Below are 23,562 nucleotides of genomic sequence, written 5' to 3'. Positions count from 1 at the left end.
ATTATTTTCTGATATGACAAGTAACAAATTCAGTATGACTGAATCACTGTGCTGTACACCAGAAATTGACACATTGTAAACTGACTGTATACTTCAATAAAAAAACCAAAATAACCCTGATAATAGTAATAAATATTTATATAGTGCTTCCTAGAAAAAGACAGTTAACAAATCCAGTAATATTTACCTCCACCATGGATAAGCCACTTAACCTCTCATTGATTTATCTTATAGTCTCTGAATGGGATCAAAACAGATACCATGGCTCATTCCTTTCGTTGTGAAGAAATACGTGTGAAAGCCCATGGGAAGCCATCAATCTTTGTAGAAATCTGTTTATTCCGAAAACTACTTACTGAAGCCCAGCAATGTAGCCAGCCTGGTTCCTGTTACCAGGGAACATCAGCAAACAGGCACAGTCCCTGCTCTGGGGGAGGAGGGTGCAGCCTAGGGGTTTCAGGCAGCTGAGGTGTGGTGAGAAACAGACATACTTTAACCGGTTCATTTCTATTTGAACTAATTAAAAATCTCAGATGACATGAAATTTTAGTTCACTCACAAATGAAATTAAACATTTTGGTTTGGAAATAAGAATTTGAACGAGGCTATCATATTTATTTTAAAAAATTACTGGCCGCTTTTTAAAACTTAGCACTCATGTTACTTGATGCTCATGAGTAATTATTTATGTAGTTCATGATGTAAAAATTCATACCGAATATCTTATCTCAGTGAGACATTTATGTAGGGGTTTGTATCTGTAAAGTGTCCAGAAAATTTACTACATTAGAAACTACACGGGGCCTCCTGGATAGAATGGTAGATCTTCCACTGGCAGTTTAGACCTTTTCTCCATCAGCGCTGAGCCTCAGATGCTTGGTTCAGAGGCATTGCCGAGAATCAGTAAGTGAACCGATTGCCTAAGCACTGTTTGATACACAATCTGAATTAGTAGTCTAATGGAAACTGGTGAAAAGAATTCCAGGAGATCTAGTGTTTTAATTTATGTCCTTTTGCTCATAGCTTGATATTCCCTGGAGTACGGCTAGCAGCGGATAGTCAATTCAGCGACTTTCTTGATGGACTGGGACCAGCCCAGCTCGTTGGCCGCCAAACCCTCGCCACCCCTGCAATGGGTAAGAATCATTTTCTCTGTGGGGAAACTGATGTTTCATGGTTGACGAGATCACTTAAAAGTAGCAGAATAGGAATACAAGCGAGAAGCAACATGTTAGCTTAGGTGTTGTTGGGTTCAAGGGACTAATCTGATTTCTAATGCATTTTTCTAATTTGAGGCATTACGCAAAATGAATGAAGTTAGGCGTCAATCTTTGAATTCTCAAAATTCTGTTAAGATAGAAAGTCTACAGTAGATCCAAATGGAGGAGAAGGGTAGCATTTTATAGTGTGAAAAAAATGATGGTTTATCCAGTAAAGGATGTTGGCATAGTGTTGATGCAAAAAAAAAAAAAAAAAGAAGAAAGAAAATTACCTCCCTACCTCAGAACTTAAAAAAAATAATATTTTGGACTCAATTGTAAAAGAGAAATGGGGTGAAGAAAGACATTAGAAAATACTGAAAAACATTAATGTTTCTGTACTTATGGAGTGGGACAGAACTTCCAACCCAGAGGCAGATAAATCAAAAATTTCTACTGGCAAAATATACCATAAATGATGGTTTAAAAAGATGATGAACTGAGAAAATTTTATGTAACATGTGCAATAAATATTTCCCTGAACGGACATGAGATTCCAGCTTGAAAGAACCCAGAGAGAACTCAGCAAAATCCGTAAGAATAGGTCAACACAAGGACATCATTGTGGAATTTTGCAGCACCAGAAATTAATAGGAACTCCTGAAAGTTTCCTAAGAGGAAAATAATCCTGTACAAACTATTAAAAATCTGATTCTCATTGGACTCTTCAATCATAACACTGGAAGCCAGAAAACTACTCAGCATCATCTTAAATTCTGAGGATCAGGTGGTTTCCAACCTTGAGTACAACAGGCAGCTAAATCATCAAGTAAGTTTGAGGCTGGAATAAATACATACTCAGACAAGAAGAGTCTCAAAGTGTTTTCCTCATTCCCATCATTGCTCAGAAAGCTATTAGAGGATCTACTTCCACAAAATGAACTAAGTGAACTTAAAAAACTGTGAACTGAAAAAGAGGATATGAGATCGAGTAAATAAATGCTTCAGTACAATAGAGACATGATTGAGTTACCCAAAATGGTAGTGAAGGAAAATGTGGAGAGAACAGCTTCAGCAAGCTTTAAAAGCAACTTGTCCAAACTGTCGCATGTCCAAGTCATAAGATAGAATCTATAGAATGCCTAATGGAAGAGGTAGACAACCAGGAGAGAGTAAGGGGTGGAACTCGTGACACGGGCATAAAGATGTAGGCAAATGCTTTTTAAAAGACACTTCTTAGGTGTGGGGAAAAGGAAGAGTGTCCTAGAAATGGGAAATGATCACAGTATTCCAGTTCACTCAGCTATAAGCAATGTTACATAGTCATAATATAAATATTAATAGTGGAAGGATGGGATGACAGAAGATGTCAAGTATACAGCGGGGGTAGGAAGACAGTGAGAGAGAGTGAAATTAGAAGTCACTAATAGTACCCAAAACTGAAAAAAAAAAAAAAAGGAAGCTATCTTACAAGTATAGTATTTAGAGATAGGGATGCAAATGCCAAAAAGTAAAAAATGAATTGGTTAAAATACTGAAAATTTTGAAAGCAGGGACCTTTGGAATGCAAGATGTTGAGAGAGAGTGAGGCTGGAATATTTTATACTAATAACAAGTCTTACAGAACAGTTTGATTCTTTAAACCATGTATTTATGTGATTAAAACAAAAACAAAAGCCCCAAGGAACCCAGGAGCTAAAATCTGAAACAGAATTATTATAAAACTAATAAACAATCCAGAAGCATGATGTTGATCAATGAACTGGGCAAATAAAAGGAATTCCCAACTAAGAAAATGGAGGTGATTCAACCAACTAAAACTAACTTAGAAGTCATCCTACTCAACATTTTCAGGAATAAAGTATCATATCCTTCAGAAAAAGCTGAACAACTTGCAAAAATGGGCAAAGGACATGAACAGGCAATACATAAGAAGGAATAAAAATTGAAAATACTTAGAAATATGTTCAGCCTCCCTCATCATCAAAAAACGCTAATTATAACTTTTTGAGTGTCAGATTGGCAAAAAGTAGGCATATTGTAATAACATTCTTAGTGGGCTGTGGGGACTAGGTAGATAGATGATGGATGGATAGATAGATAGACAGACAGACAGATAAAGGTGGAAGGAAGGAAAGAAGAGAGGGCGATGAGGAGGGAAGAATTTATGAAATTACTAAGATATTTACCAAAACATTAATGATGGGTTTCTCTAAATAATGGAAATACAGATAATGACACTTTTTTGTTAAGAAGTATTATACACTAGATGACATAAAGGATCCTTCTGGTGAGTACAGGAATCACTTAAATATTTCAGCATTATTATAATTAAGCAACTTATATAAGTTGGACGAGTATCAAAAAAGGGAAGAGAAACATTTCAAAACCTGATTTGGAAGCAGCGAAAGAAAAAAAAAATCGTACTTTGGAGTCTGTTACAGACCTCTCTTTTTTTAACCGCGTGTAACGGCAAAGAAGCGGAAAACGTTCTGCTTCCCCTCCACTCACAGGTGATATACAGATCGGAATGGAAGATAAAAAGGGCCAATTAGAAGTTGAAGTTATTAGAGCACGGAGCCTCACGCAAAAACCTGGTTCCAAATCTACACCTGGTAAGGAGTGGTCTTACTGAATTTGTATGAGAGAATCCTACATGGGCAAAAAGGCAAAAACTCAAAACATTCACTGCCTTTGACTTTCATGTGCTCTGTTCTGCATTATCTGATTGATTAAAAAGGCAGCTTTTCTATGTTTTCTATGTTGATTGTATAAAAGTGGACCTGGGTTTTCCTTGCACAATCATTGTCAGAAAGTCTTAGGAGAAGCATTGTCATACTAAGACGACTTTAGTTATGACTGCTTCTTACCGTGTGTCAGTTATTTTTGCTGCACATTTACACATTCAGGGAAAAAAAACTGAGTTCTAATCGTAAAAAGGATGAGCTTTTAGATATAAAAAGAGCTTTAAGACATAAACCTTTATTATGTTGCCAGTCATAAACTAAGTCAGTCAAAATCTTATGATAATTTTGCATGCATTTACTTGAAATGAGGAAAGTAGCATTTGTGGTTAACATATGGGTTTTAAGGGACAGAATTTATGGAGCACTGACATTTTTAAGTGATTTAAATAATCAGTGGGAAACTCTCCATAAGCATCTCTACTCTCATAAAGCATTTGTAATAAAATCAATTTAACTTAAGGGATTAACTTCTTATATGTCAATGTTACCTTTGTTCAGCTCCATATGTCAAAGTATACCTTTTGGAAAATGGGGCCTGCATAGCCAAGAAGAAGACAAGAATTGCAAGAAAAACCCTTGATCCTTTGTATCAACAGTCCCTGGTTTTTGACGAAAGTCCCCAGGGTAAAGTCCTTCAGGTCAGTAATAGCTTGTTTGAATGTTTGCATTGTAATAGGCACGTTATTTACATAAACATTGAAGGATGGTCAAACACAAAGAGAGTAAAGTTCAGTGCAGAGAAACATAGTATAAGATCCTTGAGTAGAAAAAAAAATGTTAATTTGCTATCCAAATAGTGTGTAATGTTAAAAATACCTGGTGGCGGTGATCATCATTCTAAGTGAAGTAAGCCAGAGAGAGAAAGAAAAATACCATGGTATCACTTATATGCGGAGTCTTAAAAAAAGACACAAATTAACTTATTTACAAAAAAAGAAAGAGACTCACTGACATAGATAACAAACTTACGGTTATCGGGGGTAAGGGGGTGGGAGGGGATAAATTGGGAGTTGGAGATTTGCAGATACAAACAACTGTATATAAAAGAGATAAACAACAGTTTCTTCTGTATAGCACAGGGAACTATATTCAATATTTTGTAGTGACCCATAATAAAAAAGAACATGAAAAAGAATACACGTATGTATATGTGTTACTGAAACAGTATGTCGTACACCACAAATTGATGCAACATTGTAAAGTGACCCCCTAAAAAGGTTAAAAAAAACCCACACAAAAAAATGTCTGGTAGACAAACAAAAAACAAGATTTTTATTTTCACTTTCCCCTCCTTTTGCTCTATTTCCCACCCCTTCCCTCTTCTCCATACATATGTACACATATCAAGGCAGCTGATGCTAAAAATAGTTCATTGAGCGTTACTACGTGTCAGGCGAGAGCTATAAAGAGGAAGGAAAAGACCAGCAGATATTCAGGACTGGCTGAACATCAGATACATTGTTAGCTGCTAACATACATAACCTTTTCTAAATGTTTTGACCACCATTATCCCCACCTCAAAGATGCCATCTGAGGATCACAAGGATTAAATCATTTGGCAAAGTTACTCAGTAAATTGAAAAGTCAGGATTCACCATCCCTGCCTGGGTCAAGCAGGTGAATGAGTTCATTTGCGACCCTCTATGGGGAACGAACGGATTGGAACTAGAACCTGGGATTAAGTGGAGTGGACTGTGTGTCTGACATCAAGGGAGTCGACTCAGACTGTGGTCACTTGGTGAGCTCACTGACTTATTCATCTTCTGAGCAAGTCAGAATTGTCAGGCAGATCCTCAGAAGGCACCAGCTTACCATTATCGTCAAGCTGCACCTTCACTAATAAGTCCATAGTGTAAAAGAAATTTAATGAGTAGTCTCATTCTTTAAACATACCCTGACATACACACACTCCATCGACTCTGACTTGAGTGGTTTCGCCCTGCTAGCTTGCAAAAACTTTAATTTTTAATTGTAATTTTAATTAAACATTTATTAAATTAATTCAATTTTAATTAATTTTTTAAATTAATTCATTTAATTTTTAGTTTAATTAACTTAATACATTTTAACTTGATTTAATTTTAACTAACTGAATTTAATTATAAATTCTCTGTGGCCCTGCTCATTACTTACTAGGTAGTAGTTGCTAAAAAAGGTGTTGAATTTATATATAAATAAATTTGTGTATTTATTTTTTAACATAGTTTCTTTAGGTAATACCTTTCATTGACCGGGGAAATATTATTCGCATTCCATCAAATCTTAAAAAGGATTGTGTGTTTCTCTTCGAGCACCTGAATGCTAGTATCTTTTTATGTTATGCCTCCTTATTCTTAGTTGTATTAATTTCCTCTCCTTCCCCGACTGCCCACTTTTTTTTTTTCTCTAATTCTTATTTTTTATTGATGTGTAGTTGATTTACAATGTTAGTTTCAGGTGCACAGCAAAGTGATTCACTTGTACATATACATGCATACATACATATTTTTTCATATTCTTTTTCATTATAGTTTATTACAAGAAATTGAATATAGCTCCCTGTGCTATTCAGGAGGGCCTTGTTGTTAATCTATTTTATATGCAGTAGTAGTGTGTATCTGTTAATCCCAAGCTCCCAATCTACCCCTCCCTACCTTTTATGGAACAGTTTGCTGTCCACTCTTCAAATGTGAAGGAGAGAGAAGCTCTGGTGTCATTGCCTTTCTCTGTCTCTGCAGGTGATTGTCTGGGGAGACTATGGCAGAATGGACCATAAATGCTTTATGGGTGTGGCTCAGATCTTATTGGAAGAGCTCGATCTGTCCAGTATGGTCATTGGCTGGTACAAATTGTTTCCACCGTCATCACTAGTCGACCCCACCCTCACTCCCCTGACCCGCCGGGCTTCCCAATCATCTCTGGAAAGTTCAACTGGGCCTCCCTGCATCCGATCCTAGTGAACTCACACCAGAGTCGGTCCAGTCAGACTCTTATCTTTCAGGATAATAATCTGAACCAGATATTTCATGATCAAAGCATTGTTGGAGACAGACAATCAACTTGTGTTTTGCCTGTGGTAGTTTTTCAATACTATGTCCCAATCGTTGTTTCAAACCTGGCTTCATAGGACAGAACAAGGCAGTCTATCACATGACAGGAAGAGTCAATGTGCTCATGAGAATCACTGATGCTTCTAACAAAGAAAGAGAGGAAACCTCAAATTCACACACACACACGCAGACACCCCAGATTGAACAAACTGGAAACTCTCCCTCCCTGAAAAGTTATATTTTACGTGTTTCTGCACAAACCACAAGCAGTGTTACTTCCCTGATGTTTAAGAAGTTCTTGTTTATTCGTGTGGTGTTTGTTGATTTTGCTTTCTTGATTTGTTCTGTTTTGTTTTTCATTGTATTTGTGATTGCCACTGGTTTTCGTCTGTCATGATAAGGCCTCATAATGTTTCTAGAGACCCTTTTTTTTTCCCAAAAGCACCAAAAAAAAAAAAAAAAAAAAGGGCTGAAGTGGTCTCTGCAGCATCTCCCCAACATGTGTAAGGACAAGGTGAGGCCGAGCAGGGGTTTTGCTGGTTTTCCTTTTATTGTTCTTCAAAGTCTTATGTGGAGAAACCCAGATAACAGAAAGTTATCTTCCAAAAACAAATAAATCACAGAGTCACTTTTTTTGAATGAAGAGCATATCTTTTTGCATTCTGCAACGGTATTTTATGTTTTCCACTGTTTTGCATGGAAGACTTTTACAGAAGTCGGTCAGTGGCTAGTGCTGGGAACTAAAATTAACACATAATTGTACTTCAGAAACACTCCTCATAATGCCTTCTCCTTCCTGATACCCAAGAAAAAAAAAGTACATGCTCACGTGTATAAACCGTATGTTTGACTTCCCAAAGTGGTGACTAGAAATGAATTAGAGCTTAAGACACTGTCCGCTGTCCCAGGCTTCTGGGCCATGTCTCATTGTTGACACACCACCTGTCCTGGAAAGAGCATGGTCTGAGCCATTCCGTATTCCACTGGAAATTCCAGTTGACGTATTCTGCACTAAACTCACATTTTTATCAAATTTTAGTTTACATTTCTTTGAGATTGTTGCAAGCACAAAGCTTGATTTTTTAATGCAAAGGATCTTACTTTTCTGGGGCGGGTGGGTGGGGGAATAAAACAAAGTCACATTTCCATTTGCATTTGCTCCATCTGAGTTTTTCTCAGCCTTGAGCTCCCTCGTGACCGTCTGTCCGTGTGCTACCCGCTGCAGGCTCTGCAGGGGCATCCATCCGCAATCCCTCCTTTTATGAGTGACTCAACTTTTGTGGTTACACAAATAGAGCAGCATGACTGGGAACTGTTCAAAGCTGCATGCACGTTTTTTTTGTAAAAAAAAAAAAAGAAAGAAAGAAAAAAGAAACAAAAGGTTATTTAATAACGTATGTTAGTTCCACATAGGCCAGCTTGTATGTTGCATGTACATGTACAGTTTGCTCGTTAATTACTCTCCTGAAATAACCAAGAAATCTAAGCCATCCATTTTTGTTATAGACATTTTGCAGGTTTTAGCCAACCGGACTCGGTCTGTGAGTCTGGGGTGAAATGTCTATAGATGGACTTTATTTTTTACCCTCTGGAAACCGTGATGTAGTATGGACCAAATTCCTTCTAATAAATATTTTGGTGTAGATTCCTACTGTGGGGCCGTAACACATGTAGACACTGTATACACACACTAGGTTTCAATCCATAGACATACTGCCTGCACCAGGTGAATTCTTTATTATTTACACAAGCCAGAACCACCTGCCCGTCTCTCCGCGGGGCACAGATCGACCACGACTCACCATGCTGAGCAGGAGGAACCGAGGCACTGGTGCACTTCTACTAGATTCCGTTCTGTCTTAGTGGCCAACGAGCAACAGATTCCAATTGGGTAGTATCTTTCTATTTTGACCACTTGTCTTAACACCCCACCCCCCGTGCTTTTAAATGAACTTCCAACTCATGTATGTAAACATGTTTAATAAAATTTACTTTTCATGTCAGTTGGTAGCCATATGTGTTCTGTGCTTTGCCAGATATCCATGGTGGGTCCCGTGGTGCCAGACGGGAGCCGGGTCACAGGAAGGGTGGCGGGGTTTGTTTTCTGCTGCGGACTCTGGGCTGGACATGTCACTGCATGATTTATGTCCTAACCTATGGCCCAAAGGGTACTTTGCATCACATATGAGTTTTCACTTTGTCCGCCTGTCTGAGTGAGCACATGACTCTTACTTCTGAAAAGTGGCATTACTAAAATCAATAAATCTCAGTAAGAACCACATGGAAGGTTTTTCCTCTGCTGTCGTTTAAGTGCGCTGATAAACAAGACAACACCGTTGTCCAAGTGCCAAATCATTTCAAGGTATGTGACCTATCAAAATATGAATTCCTGTGTCTCTCACCAAAGCCTCTGGCTCCGATCTCCGTTGGTCGCTTCTGAGCCCCTGACTTACCTGTCAGACCTTGACTTAGCGCAGGTCGACGTAACGAGCCAAGCAACACGCTAAACAGTCTTCAGTAGACTCTTAAAGGATAAGTATATAGATGAGTCTCTAAAAGAAACATGTTAAAAGTGATTGGCTTTCTTTTTTAATTTTTTATTGAAGTGTAATTGATTTACAATGTTAGTTTCAGGTGTACAGCAAAGTGATTCAGTTACACATACACATACATGGGTACTTTATATTTTCAGATTCTTTTCCATGATATATTATTACAAGACATTGACTATAGTTCCCTGTGCTATATAGTAGGTCCTTGTTGTTTCTGTTTTACAGATAGTAATGTGTTCTGTTAATCCCCAACCCCTAATTTGGTTTTCATAATTCCATGATTTATTTTTCTTCTCCAGAAGTGTGTTCGTATATCTCACAGTCATCCCCCTCACCATACTTAGGAAGTACTCGTTTCATGTTGCAATGTGGCAAAGTAACTGTTGTGATCTAGTCTCCACCTTCAAGGAGCCCTTAAATTTTAACAGGACACACTGGCTTTAACTTTGTAAAGCCAAGTAAACCCAGCTAAGTCAAAATCAAATTTGAGACAATCAGTTGTTTACAGTTTTTTAAAACAGTTGACTGAACTTTACCCTGTGGAGTCAGCCAGCTGTTTGGTCTACAAGACAGGAAAGTACCTGTTAGGCCAGGACAACAGGAGACCAAAACAAGTGATGCGTTCCCTTTACAACAAACTGTCAGGGCAGAGCTGTTACCTCACGTGCCAAAAGATGGCACATCCCTGGGGGCCGGCAGGGGCGAGTTTGCTGCTGAAATAGGAGGTGCTGGATAGAGCTTGAGAATTCTTTGTCTCGAAAGGCACGGAAGCAGAAATCGCTTCAAATCAGACAGGACTGTACGGTGTGACGATTTCACGGCCCGCCACAAAGGAGAGGCAGAAACCAGAAAAGTGGCCATTTTGCTCAATCTTCATGATTTCCTGCTGACTTGAACATCTTTATCTCTGGAAACCCCACCCCAGATATATGGTCAGATTATAGGTAGCCAACATTATTAAGGGCTTGGTTGGGTACTAGATATAAAGTACTTGGGAAATGAAAATGAGAACCAAAACCCAAAACTGCCCCCATCTTAAAGGGTCCCCCTGTCTACTGGGAGATCATTACATAAAGAAACAATAAACATAAACAAAGCAGAAGGAAATGGCTTGGTCAGGTGACTTGCTTCTGTGTTGCTGGCTAGTTAGTTCCGTAACACAGAATGTTAGTGGGTGTAGCAGATTGGAGGCCATCCTCCACCAGAAGGGCTTTCTGATCATTCAACCTGGTCCCTGAATGAAAGACACATGGAGGAGACCCGAACCCCACTCCCAGCCTGATGCAGAGCTGCCCTGGTGACCTCCACATCTGTGCACAATAAAAAAATATTTTTATCAGCCACAAAGGTTTAGCGATTGCTTGCTATGCAGCATTATTAGAGCAAAAACTATTACACCATCCTTTATCAGGTTGTCCACTAAGTATAATTATTGTGCTGGCCCTGAATAAGGCATAAAGTTGAATCAGACACAGTTTCTGTAACAATCCTTAACGCAGTTAATTCCACAATATTATGACTTTTCCCTTCTTTTTCTGCTCTCCTTCCATGATCCTACCTACTCTCAGACTAGAGGGACACCAGATATTAATTACTGCCTCTATTTTAATCCCAGCACTGCAGTTTCTCCAGTTAACATGTCTGAGTTCCAGATGGTTTCCAGGATATCTCTTTAACGAGAGCTGTCTACCTTAGGTCCATTCTTCGTCTTCTCTCAAAACCTGGGGCAGGTGGGACCAGAGTTCTCGAGGCTGACCAAGCTGTCACACACACTCCTCTCTCCCACAGCACATCTTTCCCATCTTCCACTTGTCTGTTACCTTGAATAGTCTAGGATGCCAGGCCAGCATTTGGAGGGCCATGCCATTGTAAAAATATCAATAGCAACAGATTTATTTTGATTTACACAAGAACGTCTAAGGCTAAGTTAATAATTTGCCTTTGTTCACACATCTGGGAATGTCTGAAACTGGGAAACTGCTCTTCCCACAAAGTTATATTAAGAGTGGAATTCATAAAACATATTATATTGGGGGGAGGAAAGAGCTCAGTGGTAGAGTGTGCACTTAGCATGCATGAGGTACTGGGTTCAAATAAACATTTATTTAAAAAATAATAAATAAACCTAATTACCTCCTCCCCCCCCAAAATAAAAAAATACTTTAAAAATAAAATTTAAAAAATGAAACCTTTAAAAAATATAGAACAAATCTATTCAATGGAATAATAATACTGCCTCTTTATAGCCTTATTTTGGAGATAAAGGTAAGTAGCAAATATCAAATCCTTCTTTTTCTTGAAATAAAAAAAATCTTTATTTCAGATAAAATTATTTCCATAGTTAAAGAAAAAGCAAGCAGACTTCCTTGAGTCCATTATTTCAGGTGATTTCATGTGATTTCCAAGACTATGAGAGTTCTCCAGCATCATCTGAATTCTTAAAATCTGCATTCATAGTAAATACCCAGGACAGTTTAGCAGTTACAACTCTTATGCACCAAATACTGATATCCATCAAAGTTGCATGGGCGAAGGCTGCAGATGAACACAGAATTCTTGGGCAAACCTGGCCTTGAGCATGTGCTAATTCATGCACCCCACTTCCACTGCTGGAAGACTCCTTCCTGCACTGGCCCACATTGGCTGTCCTCAGCCATCCCTGCCCCTTGGGAGGTCAGGGATGAGAGGCTGACTGCTCACTCCCATTCCAGGCCAACCCTTTCCTTCAGTCAGCACCTCTTGAAAGCGGGCAGAGACCCTCCTCTCTCTCCCAGCAAAGCCAAACTGCTCTCTCACCTGCATTTCAGCGCCATTTCCTGGATGATTGAGTTAACCATTTCTGCCATTTTCCTGGCCAGGAGTTCCCAGCCTCTCCAGGCTCTCTGACACCTCCTGCTGTGTGAGGTCACCAGCCAACGCTCCACCTGCAAGTCTGCACCCTCGTGTCTGAATCCTCAAGTTTCTCCAGGTGGAGAGGAACTCACTTCCATTCACCAAAATTACCACCTTGTTCTTTCTTCCACCTGGACGAAGCCCAGCCTGCACCTCCTCTCTGGGATGCTAGAAACTCTGTCTCCTCTTCCTCTCCAGATGCTTTGTTCCCATGCTCCTTTCCCCCGTTGGACGTTCCACAAGATGCAGCCACTTCTTTCCTGATTAGTTTGTGTTTCTCTACATCTTCATTCCTCTAGATTCTTCAAATTCTAGCAACACAGCAATTAAAAACCCCTGAAACTACACACTCGGGTCACACTAACTCGTTCCTACCATTGCATCCATTCCACCAAAAATTCACAAAGTTTTCTTCTAATGTTTTCTCTTTAGTTTTTCTTTTTTGAGTGTTCATTAAAAATTCTTCTCATGTTGACTGAACATTTTTATCGAAGATATTTTCCAACATATTACTCAGTATCTTTCTTTTGCGTCTTTCAGAGGCACGTAATGTTGGTGTGTCTGTGTTCTACCCTTTATTACTTCGTGTCTGGAAAAGATTTTTCTTCTATGGACTGTGCATTCCTCTACCACAGGGTTCTTAACCCTTCGTATGCTTTGGACCCCTGTGTGACTGCTGAAGTCTATGGATCCCTCAAAAATAATGTTAAATTCATTTGAAAAATTCACAGCGTTAAAAGAAAACTACATTTTATATTGGAAGAATTAAACATATTTTAAAAACAAACCTGTGATGTATATATACTTCTTTACTGTTATATTAAATAAAGTGGCAACATCCAACAGCTACTATATTTTTGAAGTGTGATGAGCATAAATGATAGTTCAAGATATCTATAACAACTGTAAAGTGACAAAAAATATCTGAGATTTTTATGGACAACAAGGTCACAGGTGCTGCTCTGCTACTGCGGTTTGTTGCCTAAAATGACAGTTGGAAGAAAGGCTCAGTTTCAATTAGAGGCAAGAAAAAAAAAAGTGAAGATGCAGTGTTTTCTCATCCAGGCTCACAGACCGCCCCCGAATTCCTTCCTAAGCGCACTGTAGGGACGGTGTAAGCCATCACAGTTCTTAGCCGGCAATCCAGAGCTCTGCTCAGCAGTTACACTCTCCCACTGGCCATCGGAAAGCTCATGCTGGGCATATTTATTCTTTCTCTCTTTGTGTGCCTTATTCCAATTATGCTACAGTGAAATGGCTTGACGAAACCCTTCATGAATCCTTTCAAAATTATTCCAGCAAACAAGCAACGACATGAACTAGCACCTCAGTGACTGACACAGAGTGTGTGCAAAACCAAGATGGCGGAGGGAACGGATGGCAGGAAGACAGGACTCTTGTGTTGTCCCAGCTCGTTGTTTCTTCCATCTATTAACACTCCACCTGCCTTCCGATGAACAGAAATTTCATCCCCTACTCCCAAGCTGGCTCCAAGGATAACGCGCAAGGGATTGAGACCCCCATAGAGCTCTTTCTTCACCTGAGAAAGTAAATCCGATGCTTTCTTGTTGCCTCTAGCCAGGATTTTTCTGACCTGCTAGTCGCTAGCTTATACACCAGAAACAATGCTTTTGTTCTGCTTTGGTTTGCCTTTGCTTTTCCTATATCTCATTGGATCAACATATCAAATTATGCCTACCTGTATGGAGATTTCTAGCTTTCTACTGGAAATAGGACAATCCAGCTTGTTAAAACTGCAAGGGTAACCAATACGAAGTGCTCCAGCATGCCAAGATCCCCCCCAATTCTTATTTCAATATTTTTCTTTATTCTGCAACAGTATAACTTTAAATTATAAGTTGATTTAAACTCTAGAACTCCACAACCACACTTTCTAGCAGTTGGTTTACTGGAGCCTTTTCCTGGGAAATTTCTTGTTCTTCTGAAAACAACGGCAGCCTATGGTCGAAGTCTCTTCAATCTGTTCTTTTATAAATGTGTAAAGTCCCCGATGATAAATCAAAGTGTGCATGTCCAGAGAAAGGGAGGTGGGGGGAGGGGCTGATAGATAAAACGGCAATAGAAAGTAAACTCCTTGGGACAGTGAGGACACAAGAGTGAGCTGCCCCTGATGATGGAGATCCACTGTCCTTTGTTCAACTCCCTTTTTCTACTCTGATGTTAGAATAGAGCTTTTCAAAAACGTGTGACAGGTTACTAAGACTTGAAGGAAATGTTTTTGAAGAGGCTGGCCCCTGTCTTACACAATAATTTTCCATATTCTCCTTCTCCCTTCTCCAATTTAATTGTCTCCCAAGCGCCCCACCCACTGGGCCCCTCGTGTAAATGTCCTGATTCTTCTGCTCTGAAGAAGAAAATGCAGGTCTCCCCCTGTGATTTCCGCCCAGGACTTACCTGCCGTTCACTGATCTGAGCCCTCCTACCCTACCTGAGTCCTACCAATCCACAGGCGGCTGCGACCATTAAAATTACTTCTTTAATTTTCATGTTGCAACAATTCACTCGTGAGCTTGTTAAAATTCAGGTTCAACTTTGGAAGTCTGAGATGGGGCCTCAGATGATGGATTTCCAGCAGACTCCCAGGCAAGACCTGCTAAGTCATTTGAAAGGCTCTGTGCAAAATAAAAATGCAAGGGTGCCCTCATTTTAAAAATTAAGAATTTCAAGATGGCGACAACAGGGGGTTAAGTCAAGCACAGGGCCCTTCCGAGTGCAGGGCCCCGAGTGGCCACATGAGCCTATGTAGTTCCATGAAGCTGGCCCCACTCCCCGGCGGAGTGCTGCAGGGGCTGGTGGCTCTTACTTTGAGTAAAGAGGCCAAGAAAGTAGAATCTTGTGGTGGGCCATCCTTTTCAGGGATAAAACGAGTCATAATTTTTCAGCTTTCTAGATCGTTGATCATTTGATTAAAATGGATAAGGTGATACCCCTGGAAAAATATTCTAGGATATAGACCCCTCTCTGGAACATTCTCTCAACACGAGCTTCTCACGTGATGTTCTGGAAAGCTAAGGAACAGTCTCTGGGCTCGTCTGTAGATTCTGGCAGAAGAGTTCCCAGAGCTGTCACCCTTGCTCCATTCAGAGCTCTGAGCTTTCACCTGTGTGGTAATTTCACTGGAGGCTGGAGAGGAGGTTGCTGGGGCAGGTCGGTCAGGAAAAGTTAGAAACGTTGTGGAAAGTTAGATGGAGACAGAGAGAATGATGCTTTTAATCTAATAGCAGACACACACCAAATGTTACTGAGCCATGTAAATCCTATTTCCTAAGAAATCAGACCATCAGGCCTGTTATTGTTAGAGAGTTAAAACGGAACAAACAAAAACAAAAACACAAGCACTCAAACAAAAATTCCACCCATTTAGGATGAGGTAGCCATTCTGTGCCAAATGTCACAGGAACCCCAGAGCAGACTAGGTATTGGCTAGGTTCCAACCCTTATCGTTCTCCCCGGCCAGGTGCCTGCCTGCTGGCTACCACCATGGCATAGAATGGGTGGAGAAATTCAAAATAGTATATGGGTTGGTGGAATGGCTCAAGTAGTAGAGCACACGCTTAGCATACACAGGGTCATGGGTTCTGTCCCCAGGACCTCCTCTAAAATAAATAAGTGAAATTAATTACCTGCCCCCACAACCCTGCCCCCCCCAAAAAACAGAAAAGAATGAAGCAGAAATAAAGACATTTTTAAAACAACAACAAAAAAGTATATCCAGTGGTAAACCTTCACCTCCAGGGAGGCAGTTATATCGTTCTCATGAGTACCCAGTTTCAAGTATCACCCTGACATGCTAGCTCAGTGCCAAAAGCTCAGAACTGTGAACAAGGATTCCAGTCTGCACCTCAGCCCCCCTCCCTGGTTGGCCAGCGCTGGAACCGCACCAAACAAGTGGGTGTGATGGCGCGTCTTCGCCACCAGATGGCAGTGGCGCTGCACGCAACTCGGGAGCCGCTTAAAGTCAGAGGACTGGGGGAGGGGGCGACACCCTGAGCAGGACTTACGGGAGGAAGGTTCGGATCAAGACTGGCTAAACTTTCAGGGCTAAGGGCAAAGCTTGTAGGGAAAGAACCCTTTTTAAGGTATAAAAATATCTAAGATGGTACATAGGTGATGATTATAAACATGCCCAAAGCTTTTCAAGCTTCATCTCCGTCCACAAGTGACCAGGAGTTCTTATTTTGTCAAATGGATTCTGAGTTCTGACTCATCTTCCTTGAGGGCACAACAGATTCGTTTTCAGTCTGCTAACGTGTCTGGTCAGTCTCTGAGATATCGTTTCCATTTATCGAACAGTAAGTTGCCCTGTCCCCAGGGCTGGGGCCACCCGACTCACCCGTGGTCGCCACGTGGCCCTGACGAGTGAGGTCGAGCGTCGGGACACCAGGAGCGGGCAGAGGCGGTGCTGTGAGACGTTCCCACGGCTGGACCGCTTTCAACCATGGGACGGTCTGGGAGGGGTTGTGTATTGGCTTCTGGGGGTTGCCACAACATATCGCCACAACCTCGATGGTTGGAAGTAACAAAGATGTATTGTGTCACAGCTCCGGTGGCCAGAAACCGGGAATCACAGTGTGGGCAGGGCCACGCTCCCTGCAGAGGCTCCAGGGGAGAATCTGTCCTGCCTCGTGCAGCTTCTGGTGCCTCCCTGCGTTCCTGGGCTTGTGGTACATCCCTCCATCCTCAGCCCCGTCTTTACCTGCCCCTCCTCCTTGTGTCCTTCTGAATCTTCTTCCTTGCTGTCTCCAGTAAGGGCTCATCGTTAGATGCCGGGCTCACCTTAAATCAGAACTGATCCCACCTCAAGACTCTTACCCAAATTCAATCTCTAACGACCCTTCTTCCAAATCAGGTTACATTCTGAGGCGCCAGGCGGACTTTTACCTCGGAGGCAGGGACACCCTTCAACCCACCACAGCTTGGAGGCAGGTTATTCCCTGACACCCCTCTAATTATCCTCATCAGAATTATGAAATTTCAGTCCATCTGGATGGCAGCCAGTAAGTATTGGGGCAAAGCAGCAAAGTTACTGACTAAATGTGAGAGTTCTTGGAGATGCATTGATGAAGAGAAGCCCTTCCCCGAAGATGTCTGTGAACCCCTCTGGAATGTATGATAATCACCACAGCCCACTTAGGGTTAGAGCAACTCAGTATTGTGTATGTGTGTGTTTAATAGCATTCATAATACTGATTTTCTAATATATATATAAATACTGTAAGAATGACAAAAATATTGTAATAATGACAAAAGTATTCTATTTGGATTAGTCTTTTGTGGCGCAAAGGTAGGAAAGATTGGATCTGAAACCTCTTTAGCTGTGTGTCACTAGGCACAAAAAATTAGGATCATCCTACCTACCCTGTTTGCCTAAGAGGCGGGTGCATGAGGACACTGCAGGAATGAGACATGTGCTTCTCTTCCTCTCCCACTTTCCCAGCACATCCAGGCACATGTCTGGTCACGTGATTACAGACACGGAGCCTGCACTCTGGCTACTGAAAGTCCAGTCCCCTGGGCAGCAGTAGCATCACCTGGGAACTTGTCAGAAACAGACGCTGGGGCCCCGCCCCAGACTTACTGAATCAGAACCGGCTGTTTAACAAGTTCCCTGGGCGATTCCTACAGATGCTGGGGTTTGAGGAGTCCTGCCCGAGATGGCCCCTGTTTGGTAACTTTCATATACTAAGACGGGGTCATTGATATTTTTCTCATTGTGAGGGGCTCTCTAGGATCACTTCACGTTGAGGAGGGTTTGGCAGGGGCACCCTCCTCACTGAGAATTCCTGCCGGCCAGAGCGTGACCCCCAAGTACAGCACCTGGTTTGGACACCAGGGGGTTCAACTTTGATCACTGTGCACAATCGATAGGGTACCAGTTGGAGAAGCGTATGGTATTCTGTGATGTTCACCCTGTGTTTTAGTGTGCCATTTTCACCAGCAGCTGAAATAACTTCCAGGGAGTGTCAAGGGAAGACAAAAAGAAAGAAGGAAAGAAAGGGAGGGAGGAAGGGAGGGAGGGAGGAAGGGAGGGAGGAAGGAAGGGAAGAAGGAAGGGAGGGAGGGAGGTAGAGAAAAGATGAGGACAAGGAGCCCACTGGGGCAGCCCTTATAGGAAGAGTTCACCCCCACAGGGTGAGACCCAGGCTCGGAGAGCACCCCTGCTCTAAGGTGCCCAAAGGAAGATGCTCTACAAATACCAAGCGGTGGCAGCTGTGCTGGCATTTCCGCAGGAAACAGGGTCTCCCGGGTGGTCTCTAACTCTTTAAAAGCCGAGAGAGAGCGCACTGACACTCCCACAGCAGCGTTTCACTTGGTCCCACTGTGGCTTGGCCAGCTCTCTGGCTGGGACCTGGTTGCCAAGGAAACTGCTGCAGGAGAGGTTGGGGCAGCCCAGGGTCTTGATTGGTTGATGGAGCTGAGAACAGATCTCACGTGAAAGACGCATCTTTTGAGTGACCAGGGTGATAGCAGATGATGGCCAGTGGAAGGGACTGTGCCAATCTTCCACTCCAGCAGAGCTCATTTGGACAGGGACCAAACAGTGACAGAAGCAGCCTTCTCAGGAGCAACAGAGAGGACACAAGAGACCTTAATCCTGGACCTGTGGGCCCCACGGGGACCCGGAGCCTGACACGTAAGGCCCACTGTCCCTCTGCGGGCAAAACTGGGGAGGCACCGACAGGACAGCCTCAGGTCACGTCTTTGCCTTGTCATGGCACAGGGCTGGTGAAGGACCATAGAGAACCTCTGTCTTGCCATCTTTTGTTGGAGGGGATCAGGCTTCAGATCTGCCATTTATTCATCTTGCTTCCTGTGATGCAGGAAAAATAGGTGTGGGGCATGAGGAGGGTCGTGTCCCAGGACGTGACCCCCAAGTGTGGGTCCTTGGCTCCATGCAGGAAAAATTCAAAAGCAAGCCACAGTTCAGTAAAGGCAGATTTATTTAGAGAGATACATACTGCATAGAGTGTAGGCTGTTTCAGAAGGTGAGAGAAAGGCCACGAGGTGTGGGGGCTGGGTGCTCAGGGGAAAGCAGGCACACACTCCACAGACAGAGTGCGGGCCGAGTCAAAGAGGAGGGAGCGAGAGGCGGCCACGGAGCCTGTTGCCAGTTTTATGGGCTCCTTAGCTTCATATGCTAGTAAGTGGAAGGACCAGTCTAAGTAGCCTGGGGAAGGGGCTGGGATTCCCAGGAAGTTGGCCATTTCCCACTCTTTGACCTTTCGTGGCTCGCCTTGGGACGGCCATGGGCCTGTTGGCATGTTATTCACCATGCTAGTATATTCCAGTGGGCCTATAGTGAACCCCAAGGTCTGCTAGAAGTCAAATCTCCCGTCATCTTGGCTCAAGGCCTCCTGGGGTTGACTCTTCCGCCGTTCTGGTGTTAACTGCTGTGTTATTCCTCGAGTGGCTGTGCCCTGCCCCCTTCCTGTCTCACCTGCACGTCTGTGAACTCTAGGTAACCACCCTGCACAGAGTGAGCTGTTCTCTGTGCTCCCACGTGCAGCCTCCAGGCCTTCGTTATCACATTTTACTGTAGCTATTTTGGGTCTACTCCTTTCAGCAGTCAAGCCACCTCCTTAAGGTCAAGGCTGGTGTTTGTTTCTTGTTCCAGCCTCAATTGTTATTTAAATGAATCACCCCCCTCCTTTAGTTTAGGCTGAGAGAAGGGGCAACAGATGCTACAGCCAAGCAACTGTGAATTTTTCAGAAAACCTCCGTGAAGCAGAAACAGCACAACCATCGCACAGGAGCCTCACGAGTTGCGGGCACTTTATACAGCTACTGCACTTCATGTTAGTGTTCCCACCAATGCTGTAAAGGTGGGGGGCTGCCCACACTTTTAGGAAGGGACATTGAACCTCAGCAACGTTAAACAAGTGACTTAGACCAGTGTTGACCCCGCACGGCCACAGGCAAGGCACAGTGGGGACCAGTCCCAGCTGCAGTCATCACTAGCTTCAGAGCTTTGCGAGTAACTTAAACACTCTGTGCTTGAGCTCCCTCGTGTCCGAATTGGAGCAAAATATTGCCTTCCTAAAACGGTTACTGTGAGAATTACATTAGGCAGCAAATGTGCTTACTCCGACCCCCAACACATAATAAGTGCTCAGCGAGTTATTGTTGTCATCTTTATTATCAGTGCACCATACGACTTCTTGATCTTATTTTTATTATAAAGTGCGGTTTCTTTTTAAGTCTAATCTGAGTACTTGAGCACCACTGGAGTATCACTTCAAAATCACCTCTTCTTTAAAAGCTTAGAGAAGCGGGAAAGGGGCGCCCCAAGAGAAGAGAAAGGATTTGGCAGGTGAGTTGGCATTCTCATCACAACAGCCAACAGATCATTGTGGGATTTGCATGAGTCATTCAGCATCTTTCCTGCAACTGGGAAAGAAGGTAGTGAGCACAGAAAGGAGGTAGCGAGCGCGGAGAACCATTTGCGAAAGTGCTTTGACAACTAAGACGTACCACACAGAGGCTCTTAGTCCCTGTTCAGCAATGAAGATTCCCAGAAATGCGTCTGTTTTCCTTCCCTGTATAATGTGGACAGGTGGGGCCACCTGCCCTCCCACCCCAGCTTGTTAGGGCCAGGAAGGGAGAAAAACCTGCCTTCTTTCCATGAAACTCATCAAATAATAGCTTTTGTAAAGGACTCGGTCTTCGCTCTATATGACTTGGTGGCTTTCCTAGTTCTATAAATTCATTGTCACACACTAACCCGTGTCCCCATAAGTAAAAGACGCTGCCCTAAAGCCCTCTAAGTAATTTGATGGCCAGGATGCAGCCTTGTGGGTCACCTGGCAACTACCAGCAACCAATCAACCACCAGCTGCCAATCAACAGCCTCACAGCCCATCATCAGCCATGCCCCTCCATCACCATGTTTGCTGCCAAGACTCCACCTTCTCCTCAGGTGAGCCACTTTGGTCCTTAGGGCTTAACAAGAGTGCATGGCTGAGTAGTATTCCATTGTGCGTGTGTGTGTGTGTGTGTGTATATATATATATTACAACTTCTTTTTTTAATCTGAATACAGTCGATGACAATGTGTCACTCTCTGGAGTACAGCACAATGTCCCAGTCATGCATATACATACATATATTCATTTTCATATTTTTTCCTAAAGATTATTACGAGATATTGAACATAGTTCCCTGTGCTATACAAAAGAAACCTTTTAAATCTATTTTTATACATAGTGGCTAACATTTGTCAATTTCAAACTCCCAAATGTATCCCCTCCCACCCCCTTTCCCCAGTAACCATAAGATTGTTTACTATGTCTGCGAGTCTGTTTCTGTTTTGTAGACAAGTTCGTAGTGTTCCCCCCCCTTTTTTTAAGATACCACATATGAGTGATATCATATGATATATTTCTTTTTCTCTAGGTCCATCCATGATATACCACAACTTCTTAATCCATTCATCTGTCAATGGACATTTAGACTACTCAGCCAGAAAAAAAAAGAATGAAATCATGCCATTTGCAGCAACCTGGATGGACCTAGAGATTAGCATACTAAGTGAAGTAAGTCAAAGAAAGAAAAATACCATATAATATCACTTATATGTGGAATCTTAAAAAAAAAAAGATACAAATGAATGTATTTACAAACCAGAAACAGGCTCACAGACATACAAAACAAATTTATGGTTACCAAAGGGGAAAGGGGGGATGATAATTTAGGAGTTTGGGATTAGCAGATACACACAACTATATATAAAATAGATAAATAAGGCCCTACTGTATAGCATAGGGAACTACTTTCAATACCTTGAAATAATCTACAATGGAAAAGAAAATGTAAAAGAAATATATATATATCTGAATCACTTTGCTGTGTATCAGAAACCAACACAACACTGTAAATCAACCATACTTCAATTTTAAGAAAAGGGTCAGGGAGTGGGGAAGAGTGCACAACTGGTGGGCAGCTCCTGTTCCTCGCACCCTTGGCTGTCATAGACCTCGGTAGTGCGGATGGCACCAACAGCGTGCATTTTAACCAGACGTGTTGGTAACATCCTCAGAAAGCAGCCACCCCGTGCAGTGCAGGGGTGGCTCCTGAGGGCTCCTTGACAGCCACGGTTCTGGAGCCAGCTGGTTTTCATCCTGTAGAGCTTATGCAAGATCGGGTATGCGTTCCTCCCCATTTTGTTTGATTGTTTGTTTGTTTGTTTCATGCTGCAAAAAAGGTAATCTATTTACAGAGGAGTGACTTAAAGATATTATGGTTTTACAGATGTAAGAACAGTATTTGTTCACTTTTAAAAAATTTTACATTTCAACCTTCCACTATTATTATTATCTACTGAACTGCTGATATTGAAGGCAGTCTCCCCACCCCCATCCCCACAGTCACCACCATTGGACTCTCCAAACAAATTTCCATCATTTCTTCATCATCCCTGGTCCAGGCTTTCCTGAGGTATCTCTGAGCGCCAGTCATAGAAGGGCAGATTTTCAGTCTGCAATTAAAAACAAAACAACCAAAAACGAGAGCTACCTCCCGAGTCCTGGACCTGCCAAGATCCCTCTCCTGGGCGGCTGAGTCACCACTGTCTGACAGCGTCTCATGCTGTGCTGAGAGCAGTGGGACTCCCGTGCCCAGATGCCCAGATCCCATCCTCAGTGAGGAGCTGCTTGTTCAAAGCAGAGGGGGCCGTGGCCTCCACTGCTGCTCAGCATCGCATGGCCAGAAGGTTTTGAGAAAACTCCCCTCCCAGCCTCACGCGGCATCACCCTCCTCTGAATGCACAGAGGAGGCCAAAGAGGACCTATTGGTAGCCTGGGTACCAGGGATGGAGATGTAGATTGCCTGCTATTCAGTTGCTAGGACCCTAGTGAACAGATCTATTTCAGCCCCAATGTTCACTCATCTCATTCAGTTCATAGCAGCCTCTGTCTCTGCAGTTTACCTAGGTATTAAGACCATAGCCCTGCTTGAATTTCCTGCTGCTTTTCCGGAGACAATTCCAGAAAGGCTGCACTTACAGGCGGTACGTTTTGAATGTGCTCAGCACGCCTGGCTGTCTAGCTTTGAACCAAACTGACTCATCCTGGCTTAGGAAAAGGAGTTGTAAACAGAGACAGAAATGCAGTTAGAATGTTACTGC

General features: G+C 42.5%; 1 protein-coding gene across 9 annotated transcripts in view; it reads left to right on the top strand.

The window, feature by feature from the left end:
* Positions 1-7,782, top strand: part of RIMS1 (regulating synaptic membrane exocytosis 1) — a 447,505-nt gene extending 439,723 nt beyond the window's left edge. For all 9 annotated transcript variants that reach the window (XM_072965473.1, XM_072965472.1, XM_072965475.1 and 6 more), the window contains 4 exons: positions 1,024-1,136; positions 3,713-3,814; positions 4,445-4,584; positions 6,664-7,782. In XM_072965473.1, coding sequence (XP_072821574.1) covers positions 1,024-1,136; positions 3,713-3,814; positions 4,445-4,584; positions 6,664-6,882 — 574 coding nt within the window. In that variant the 3' untranslated portion in view covers positions 6,883-7,782. The remainder of the gene's footprint in view (positions 1-1,023; positions 1,137-3,712; positions 3,815-4,444; positions 4,585-6,663) is intronic.
* Positions 7,783-23,562: the final 15,780 nt, after the last annotated feature.

Source organism: Vicugna pacos, chromosome 8 (genome assembly GCF_048564905.1).
Source record: "Vicugna pacos chromosome 8, VicPac4, whole genome shotgun sequence".
NCBI lineage: Eukaryota > Metazoa > Chordata > Mammalia > Artiodactyla > Camelidae > Vicugna > Vicugna pacos.
The sequence above is the reverse complement of the archived record's forward strand: the minus strand, read 5'-3'. Positions and strand labels throughout refer to the sequence as shown.